The following is a 10,274-nucleotide window of genomic DNA, read 5'->3' on the forward strand; positions in this document are numbered from 1 at the left end:
CCATTAACCTTTATCTAGCGAATGACTGGAGACTAGTCTAGTCTCTAGTGCACTCCTGCCATTTTCCTCAGGAAGGAGCATGTTTGCATCTGAACAAGTCTGACTCTGCTATACAGAGCGGAGTAGAAAATTGATGTTATGATGTCAGTAAGAGAGCAGCAAAAGTAGGTCAGCAAAAAATTCCACTGAACCTGGAGGTATCTGGCAGAACTGAGCTGCATGTATTAAGATTTCTTGTTGCTCTTGTAAGTCTTTTTAAAAACGAAACATGAATGTACTTCTGTGATGCAGGGCTCACCCCAGTGCAGGTTGTGAGTGGGCTTTGGGGAGGAGAGAAATCAAGTGAGGACTGACCTTATGTTAGGCCTCATCTCATTAGAGTTTGCTCTGTCTGAGAGATTGGAACCATTTGAAACCCCTGAGTTCAGAAACAGCAAGCTCTGGGGCAGTTTTCAACTGGCCACTATTGACTTGGTGCTAATCATTATCAAGCACTTCATAATGTTCCTCATCCTCTCTCTGCTGGCAATATGTTTAATGCTTTTCTTGATGTTTCACATTTATTTTAGTGGTAAAAGAAGGTTCCCAAACTGAACCCCTTGGCTTTCAGTCGTCCGGTTGAAAAGACTGACAGTGGCTTTAAATAATGGCTCCAGTATGTGCATTACTGCACAGCAATGGCAAATCCTAGCTGCAGATTCCTTGGGTGGTATTTCAAGCAGTGGTGGTCACTGTAGATGCTGGTACACTGCTTGGGCTAATTAGCAAGTGTAAAACCTAACCTAGGACATTCATGCAGAAAACATTTTGCTGAAAACCTCAACTTTGAACTTGAGGCACACATACAGTTTCTGCAGAAATACACAATTTCCAAGATGTCAAACAACAACTGTTACTACCAAAGCACATGTGGTACCTTTGTTAATTACCCCTGAAAATACTGTACGAGCTAGTGTTTGCCAGTCTGTCAATGTGTGGGAAAGGTTGCTGCTGAATGATTTTCAGTCAGGGAAAGTGATGAAAGTATGTTTTTCAAGACAGCTACACATTACCTTGGTTCTATTCTTACTTTTGTCAAAATCTGTGTTCTCAGTCTATCTTTTCTTGCTACCTTGATAAAAAACAAAGCCATCACATTCTTAGCCTGTAGATTTAGTCAGTCTTTCATGATCATAAAGTACATAAATAAAATATTTATTTACATCCAACTTTTAGACAATAACAGTAACATTATATACATACAATTCAAGTTATACGAGAATGTTGAAAAAGGCAGCAATTTTAACTAATTGCCTGTGCAATTTGCTTAACATGGACAGGACAGGTGTTATCACAACCTGCATCTCTTCAAGTCTGACCTTGAGCACATGTATTCAGAAGTGAATACAATTTATAGGATTATAGAGGGGTTCCACCACAACTGTGGATCACAGAGGTTTGCACAATAGAGAAACCCAGGAGGACCAAGAATCACACAGTTACATCAAGATTTAAAGGCTGCATTCATTCTGTGGAAGCTGTATTTATCAACAGAGTTTATTTGGCAACTAATCAGGGCGACATAATTACTCTAGGCCCCATAATGGGACTGGTAATCTCACAGTGACACCAGGACAAATACACCCTCTTGTAACAAAAGGGTGGCATGTGGTCTTTGTTGCTGGGTAAATGCCACAGCACTGTTCTCTGGACATCCCTGTAATAGGACATTGTTTGCAAATTTACTGCTTCAGCACTCTAGTTCTGTAAACGGAACCAATCTACCTCGTTTTCTGAAGTAATTTCTTAAAACATTTCAAAAGATGCATCTTAACAAACACTATGAGCCAGATCCACTTGACCTTAGCTTCTGAGGTCTGTAAATGCAAGAACTTTAGGTTAGCAGAATAGTGCTACTTATTTTTCTTAAAGGGCTGCCAAATCTGCATTGTGCTGTAATATTTTAAGATCCTAATACAGTATTTACACACATACATATATGAAGGCTGTCCACAGAAGTACAAAGCAGCACTTTAAAATGTGTTTCTCCAATACAAAGAACAACTTCAGATATGAAGATATGTCCAATTATAATACAGCAGGTTAAAACCAAGGGTTTTTGTAAATAAATCCGTAAATGAGCCAGTGTTTCTGAATATTTCAATGGTAAAACAGAACTCTTGGTTATGTTGCTGAATAGTTTGGATTGTCCTGTACTTGAATTAAACCAGGTTTATCTTGACAACTATTAAATTAACAATCTTTTTTCTTCTTTACCAGCGGACACAACCACAAATAAATAAAGCCTTGACATTGATTGGTTTTACCAACAGTACACAGTTGATTTTACAGATCTGTGCAATGAGTGTATGAAGAATGACAGGCAGGAAACAGACAATGATGTGTGAAATTTGCAAAAGCACACCAAACAAGCACTTAGTTAGACTTCTGGTTCTTTGTGGCACTCCTGAGTCTCATTTTCAGTTAGACCTCCTGGTGTCTACTTGGTGTCTGACAGAAATGGTTACAGCTTCCCCTTAGTTTTTGATAAATGCAGCTGACCGCTCTTTCTCCTTCTTTAAAATGATGATAAAAGGACAAATATCAACATTGATGCACCTTAAGATCATGGCACTGACACAGCAGATGTCAATAATGAATCCTGAGCATCTGTTGGAGAGCAACTCCAGTCTCAACAGAGAGAGGGGCCTACCAGAGTCGGGTCCAGATTTTCAGCATGTTTATGTAGTTGTGAAGAGAACGTAGGAGGCTTCCTAAACAGGGGAGAAGGAGAAGGGAGTTTCTACAATCTCCACTCATTCACGCTAGAGCGATCACAAGGCAATATAAGCACAGTGAAGAGACAGGGCTCTGAATTACTCCAGTGGAGAAAATGCGAAAATGTTCAGATGCTGCTTTATCGGTTCTAAACAAAAACGTAGCCCTGACCAGCATTAAAACTAAATGAAACTAAACCTAAAAGTTTGCAGCAAGCAAATGGAACATATTGTTTCATAAAAATGTGCATTACAGGACCCTGTATTAAAAATACCATAGACTGCACAGGAGCTGCCTGGATCTTCCCCCAAGATACTGGGGCATTTCGACGGGCTTCAACCCAGGTTTTTGTGCCTGTCTGCATTTCCGAGAAACCCTAAGTTTCCACACGGTTCTGCTCTGCTCAGCCACTGTCACCTCTCCACACAGGCCAAGCCGGGGGGTGGCACTGGCACATCCGCAGCCTACATCGGCCCCCGTGAGCCGGAATCCCATTCCGGCTGCTTCCGGGGGCAGGAACAGGCTAAATGTGAGCCGTATAAGGGTGCAACAGCTGTGCTCGGGTGCTGCCTGTGACTTTATTTTCTACTTCTAAAAAGGAGGAACAAGATGTCATACGACAATCCCGTCTCCTGTACTGTTGTGATTGGATGAGAGATAATTAATATTCATACCATCATTCATTACATATATATATATTGGCACAGGGGCAGTAAATAAATAACCAGGTGGTTCAGTGTATCCCGAAGCATAGCCGGCTCAGAAGACAACGCAAATAACAACGTCCTTCCCACCCGCTCATCCCCTGCTCTCCCTCCAGGCTCATAGTCATCCCCGGGAGCCGCCCCGCCCTCAGTCCAGTTTGGACCCCTCCCCTCTCTGGGCTCTGCTCCTCCTGGAGGCCAGGTACTCGGCGATGAAGTCTGTGTTCTGGTACATGACCATGCCCGATAGCGTCAGCACCACGCCGACGCAGCTCAGCGCCGACAGCTGGCAGCCGAACAGCATCTGGGACAGGAGCAGGTTGCCCACCACGCTGAGGTTGCCCAGGACGTGCAGGGTGACGGCGGAGGTGAGGGTGATGACGCAGAAGCTGGCGAGGTTGTAGAGGACGGAGCTCAGGCAGCTCAGCAGGATGAAGACCCACAGGTGGTTGTCGTACCGCAGGGGCGACTCCAGGGCAGCCCAGTTCTCCAGCACCAGCGCGGCCACGGCCAGGATGCAGAAACTGGGGATGGCCATCAGGTAGAGCAAGACGACCGAGTTGATCTTCTCCTCTTGGAGGAGAATGCCTGATTCAAGACACAAAGAGAAACCTGACTGTCAGATCCACACTGAGGGGAGCCTGCAACCTCTGCTGTAGCAGCGCCATTCTGCATTAAAGTGCTCTAAACCTGCATCACAATCCAAAGCATAAAATGTAGGAGACCTTAACACACAGCTGTCTGGTACCTTAGCCTGGTTGGAAGAAGGGGTTGGAAAATGGATGGATATTGTGACAAACTGAATTGGCATGCAGCTCATTTTACACATGTGGAATGCTACTGTAGTATCGGCAGAACCATTTTAGTGGAGGAATTAGGCAAATAGGATGTTTTTCCTGTGCTGCTGAGTAATTTGCATCACTATCACATCTTTCCTTAAAAAGCTGATAACTGAGGTGGTGCTGTAAGGTGCACAGTAGTGGATATAACTTTCCATTTGGTTGGAAACATCCACATTATGGATGGAAGAAGAGGATCTGTATAAAGAAAATGATCTGGGGACTTTATGTTATAGAAACAGCGCTTACTGGCTCAGGAAGTGAAACTTTCCTAGTTGTGTCTCACTCACACTGTTCTATACTGCTCTTTCAAAGCAGCTGCCTAAACCTCAAGACAAAACTATCTTCCACACAGCACACACTAAGGACCGGTTTTCCCAGAAGCCAGTTAACCCACCAGCATAGCATGTCTTTGGACTGCAGGAGGAAGCCCACACAAACACATGCAGTACACACAAACACCAGACACACAGCACCCAGGTCTGGCATTGAACCCAGGGCCCCAGTACTGCAGGGCAGCCATGCTCACCACTGCACTACACAATGTATTTGAATAACGACTGAACATGCTCTCCTACAAACCATCAACTGTGCAATTTGAGGTACTCTAAATTAACTCAATTACCAAAGTGTGTTTGTGAAGTACTACAGACTTTGTACTTTGTAACTCAAAAAGAAAAGGCTAAGAGCACGGTACAGGCACTTCCTAATGTAAAACAACATTCAACTTTCACTTTCTCTGTGTGACATTGCTTGTTTTGATCTTTACAGTTCATTAGACTGTGATGAACATTTAAAGACATGTAAGAACATGTTATTTAAGGCGGATGAAAATAAACCACATTGTTATCCAACAGTGTTTTGTTGAGGCTCTTTTTCCTTTTAGATATTTCCATAAAATGAGACTTGAGTTCGTTTACTCTTAAAAGCAAAGCAAGTCACAGAACGTTGCCCATAAGAAGTTCCTGACAGTTTGCTGTACAGAATGAGTGTGTTCTTGAATAGTCCATCATGAAAATCACTGTGTCATCTTTTTAGAAAGCGCAATGTATGAATTGAGCAGTAACCTGAGACCTCTAGTTTCATCAGGAGGTGTATTTATAGACAGGACCCAGGTGGGGGAAGGGGGTGTCAGGTGATTTTTAGACCCTTACTAATGATGCATAGTTCAAGAGTGACAACACAATATTTTCTAGTTGCTCAAAATGGGGTCAACTTATAAAATCAACAACACCATATTTGAAATTTAAGATACGTCAGAGATAGGTTTGTGATTTAATACAAACACAATATATTTAACATACAAAATACTGTTTACCAGAAAACAATATATGGTGAAGAATATTAATATGATATTTTGCATCACTCATGAGCTATACAGTCTGGCCTTGCAAATTTAAAAACTGTAATAATTCCTTGGACTTTTACAGCTTTGTTTCATTTCAAAAGAAGTATATGGGAGACGTAGGAATGCCAGGCTATGACTTTCAAAGAGCGATGAAGGCTGAACACCTGCAGTAGGTTAACACCCCTTCTCTTACAGTGTCCTGGGATGTTTAACAACCAGGCAGTAAGGAGCTGGGTTTACTGTCACACATCCCAAGGCCAGAAGTCTGAGACAAACTGCTCCGAGCTGGCTGTTTTTGCCATTATAAAAACTGATGCAGCCTTTATCTTATCTTTCTACTGCATGCCAATTTCAAAAACCACTTACAAAGTCATTTCCTTACTCATTTAGCCCTTTCCCTCGGAGTCTTTAATAACCGGAGTGAGGCGCTCACTTAGACGTCATGTCACAACTGGCAGCTGACATCGACGAGATGAGATGCGGTAAACAGCTGTAAACAGCTGAAGGTTGATTCAAATCCAGATAAGCGACAACGTGTAGTGTTGCAATGCGATATAAAGACTTGTGTAATGTCAGAATAAATTGTGCCATCGGACCTTTTTACTCGCGCTGTTTAGTCTAAGTGCGTTTTGCTAGTCACGATCTCTAATGTATTGCATCTATTCTCTATATTGCTGAGACCTAATAAATCAAAACTTCACTGACTTTCTTTTTATATTTTTAAGATTTTTGATAATTTATCAACATCTTTAGAAATCATCTGAAAGCGGAAAGGGGTTGTGTAATAGGCTTGGAATTAGAAGTTAGATAATTACATTAAAACACAGTTTGCACTTTAAAATACAAGTGTTAACAACTGTACTGGCGAAACAGTGTGGAAATTTTAGCAACCTATACTCCAAACGCCTTTGGAGATTTGGAGAATCCTTCGAGATTATTTTGTTGTAATGCTGCTCCAAAGTGTAATTTCTCAGGGGTCAAAACCACCAAAACATTTAAAAGAGATTTTACCAGGCAGAGTATCTGACCGGACCCCCCGACCTGACCAAACCGGACGAGACGTCTGTGGCCACAAAAAAAAAAAAGGTTTTCGAGTTCGAGGGAAGCTACCGTGTTCACTGGTACACGAGTGTCGAATCCACGCAGCCCCACTGCACGCAGGGACAGGCCCACGTCACTGTCAGGCCTCTCGGGCGCATGCTTTGCATAGGCGTTACAGCCGTGAGTTCAAACTTTGAATGAGTCATTCAGCGAAAAGGGAAAAACGCGTAGGAGAGAAAGAAAGAAAAAAACAACAGCTTCATTCTGGCTCACCATTGGATGAGAGCAAAGAGCTTTTCCACGGTGACTCGCACAAGAAAATGCACACTACAGTGCGGCTGGCCTCCAGTTTTGGCTGGGTGGTGAACACACACCAGATTCCCCAGGCCGAGCCGGAGAGGAGAGCGAACTGTAAGTTCCTAGAGACGGGCGATAACCCTCACACCCGATTCAGCTCCATACGGCACATGTGCACTAGGTTGTAGACATGATCCTGACTGTATTCTACTACACATGGACACAGGGCTGGTGAATGCGCCGGATACATGTCAGATCTGTTCAGGCACAAACAGTGCTCTGCATTCCCTGTTGTGACAAGTCAACAACAAAAAAGTACTGTAATAGTGTTTATCACCGAGAAACAGAACTTTTTAAGAGCTGAATTGGACGGAGACACATCACTGTGACTGTGTATATGACATATCGCCGTGTGTCTAGGAATATATGAGGAGAAGGGCACTAGCACTGACTAAGAGCGTGAAACCCGATACTTAAATCGCTGGTTACCAAAAAAAAAAACCGACAGATGGATTAAGAGCTGTAGGCGGGGACTGCCAATTCAAACCAAAAGCTCGAAACTAGGTAAGAGAGCCGCTGTAGGCAGCTCACGTGTACTTGAATTAAAACGATCGTTACAACGAAAGACTTGAAATCAATCCTGCAATTTCCCTCACGGGATCAATAAAGTATCTATCTATCAATCCTGGAAAAAAAAGAAGAAGAATACAGAATAGCGCGCCAATCCCTCATGCCGTTGCCGGGCGCTATACAGCAGTGTTATCCGGCGCGGTGACTCACTTTGTTGAATGGACTTGACTCCTCTCAACATTGTAGCAGCGAAGACGAAGAAGCAGCCCATCTGGTCGAACTGCACCTCCCCCATGATGCTGAAGGACGCCCCCAGGCAGATGGGCATCATGGCGGTGTACTTCAGGACGTGGTGCTGCTTGCCCAGGATGAGGGTGGAGATGGCCAGCGTGAACAGCGGCGTGGTGGTGTAGATCATCTGCGCGAAGGACAGCTGCACGTAGCTCAGCCCCACGTTGCCGAAGGCGATGCTGGCGCAAAAGGTCAGGCTGAGCAGGAAGACCTTGATCCTGGCGGGGGCCGTGAGGTCCCTCTCGCCGCTCCGGGGCTCCACCACCCGCAGCCGGATCAGCCCGTAGTCCACCACGATGGCCGTCAGCATGTGCAGGGCCGACAGCAGCAGCGGGTAGCGGAAGTTGTACACGGCGAAGATCCACTTGTTCAGGCTGGAGATGGTGGTGCCCGTCACAAGCCACACCACGACCGCGGACAGGAGGTGCAGCATCTCGGCGGGCCGCCTGCGGGCCGGCGTCCTGGCAGCCTTTGGGACGCCATGGGCTGGTATCATGGTCGCTTCATCCTCTCCCCTGGAAGGCAGACACATGCTCAGAGCTCAGGGCAGCTGCATCGAGTGACTTCTCAACGCCGAGCGGTCGAGGTTTTCGCCCTCAGCGCACTAAATCAGTCGAAACGAGGAAAACACCGTTTCTAAAGAGCACTTCTTCTTTCCAGTGTGTCTGACCGGGCTCCCCTCCTTAGTTTTGGTACAAACTGTCGGTTGCTAAGACGTAAACACGGTTATTTTCCACGCCTTTTCCCCAACACGTGTTGTTATTGTGCGGCCGGCCGGGGGTTTGTCACCGGACACCGATGACATATGCTATAGCGCTTGCATCGCCCGGGAGGGGAGGGCAGAGCCGGTGAAGACATCACGCCAGCCTGCCACGGGGAGGTGGGCGGAAAAACACCCGCTTTAAACCCTTAACCCCCCGAGCCCGTCTCTGAGACACAAACGCCGGCTGTTACCTCTGTTATGTTGCGGTAAAAAGCGCCACGGCTGTTGCTCGGCTCTTCCGGCACAGACAGGGCTACAGAAGCTCCCTAAATCGCACATCGCAGCATCCCGTGATCGCGGAAAGATGTCGAAGCTCCTCTCGCAGGGCTGCGTTTTCAGCTCCGATCAATGCGACCGGCATCGAAACCGCAAACAAGGAAGCCGAGACCTCGTTGCCGAAGCCGATGTTATCTGCCTTAAGCATAACACAATGGGGAGAGAGAAAAACAACAACAAAGCGATGATAAAAACCCATCCAATCCTGTGTGTGTAACTGCGCCGCACTGCCCCGTCGTTTCATAGGAGCTAAAAATCAACGATAAAATACGTACCACTCCTTGGACGTCTCAGCAAGCTTCTCGTTGTTTTATGTTTGCTCGTAGAGGCCACCTCTGTACTAAAATCTCACTCCCGCAACAATGAATGACCCACTTTAATCTCACCACGCAGTCTCGCACTCGTCAGGTGCCGCCCAGGCTTTATTTTCCAGACGCAGAGAAATACAATGTATTGGCCGCTCCGATGTAAGATGTAACCCCGGTCCCCCAACACACACACACGCTCAGGGCTTAGCTGTCAACTCATCAGGGCCGCCGGAGCGCATTCATGCCGGCCGGTGCTTTTGACAGATCGCCACGCCTGCAAAACCAAAAGCCCGGAACAGTCGCGTATTCAAAAATATTTTTTTTAAAAAAAAATACCTCCGTCAGAGTCCAGGCGCATTCTGGACGCCCCTGTCCCTCCGGCGAGAGTCCCCACGACTTGTGACTTTTGCCCTCTGCCGGCTTCCCAATGCGACAAACGTCAGCCGCCGAGTTCAGCCCGATCCCTTCACAGGAGCGGAGAATGTGACCCGACTGCGTTCCTCTGCGAACAGCAGATTTTTCCGGGCGAGCAGGTCGCTGATGCCGGTGCACACACACACACAGCGGCTTGCGCCGAGGGTGGTCACAGGTTCAAAAATAGATTAAAAAAATAAAATAAAATAAAACGCGTTGCGCGGACATGCAGTTTAGGCGTGAGTTGCTGGGTTTACTGCGAGCAACGTAGACTCATACTTCAGACAACGGGGGCGCCCGTGCTTTCTGTTGATTGAGGCGCGTTTAAAAGGACCACCTCTGGCAGTATTTATAGCAGCGAATGCGTCCACCAGTTTACTTTTAAAAGCGATGACGCTATGGAGTGAGTTCCCGGGATATATAGAGAACAGAGTGCTCACGGAGTCCTCGGTCCGCTGACGCAAGACAAGTTTTTGAGCTCTCGCCGCAATGTTTTACGGAAGGACGCCGTGCCTCTCACATAATATTAGCACTTGATTCAAATGGCTCCTGAACAATTCTTGCATGTCCTACAAGCTTACATCTCCCGGGCTGAATGTATTTCTACATCGGCGACTAAAACGGGCTTCTTAATGGATTTCGACATTTTAAAAATCCCATTCAGAT

General features: G+C 45.9%; 1 protein-coding gene across 5 annotated transcripts; it reads right to left on the minus strand.

The window, feature by feature from the left end:
- Window positions 1-1,173: 1,173 nt before the first annotated feature.
- slc35e4 (solute carrier family 35 member E4) lies at window positions 1,174-10,222 on the minus strand. 5 transcript variants are annotated; one of them, XM_088618579.1, is made up of 4 exons: window positions 9,531-10,222; window positions 8,802-9,021; window positions 7,767-8,362; window positions 1,174-4,049 (listed from the first exon to the last, which is right to left on the minus strand). In XM_088618579.1, exons 3-4 carry the CDS (start codon window positions 8,341-8,343, stop codon window positions 3,610-3,612), a joined length of 1,017 nt encoding a protein of 338 aa, XP_088474705.1. In that variant the 5' UTR covers window positions 8,344-8,362; window positions 8,802-9,021; window positions 9,531-10,222; the 3' UTR covers window positions 1,174-3,609. The 5 variants fall into 5 exon arrangements, with proteins under 5 accessions (XP_088474705.1, XP_088474703.1, XP_088474707.1 ...); XM_088618577.1 differs by having other exon boundaries at window positions 8,802-9,025; XM_088618581.1 differs by lacking the exon at window positions 9,531-10,222 and adding an exon at window positions 9,162-9,522.
- Window positions 10,223-10,274: the final 52 nt, after the last annotated feature.

The sequence above is a fragment of the Lepisosteus platostomus genome, chromosome 24 (genome assembly GCF_059453375.1).
Source record: "Lepisosteus platostomus isolate fLepPlt1 chromosome 24, fLepPlt1.hap1, whole genome shotgun sequence".
In the NCBI taxonomy this organism is placed as follows: domain Eukaryota; kingdom Metazoa; phylum Chordata; class Actinopteri; order Semionotiformes; family Lepisosteidae; genus Lepisosteus; species Lepisosteus platostomus.

Bases quoted from the DNA above. Each gene is read 5' to 3' on its own strand.
- slc35e4 (XM_088618576.1), bottom strand. From the start codon at position 8,379: ATGTGTCTGCCTTCCAGGGGAGAGGATGAAGCGACCATGATACCAGCC. The intron at 4,050-7,766 runs GTGAGTCACCGC...GTCTTGAATCAG, and splicing joins AGTCAAGTCCATTCAACAAA to GCATTCTCCTCCAAGAGGAG.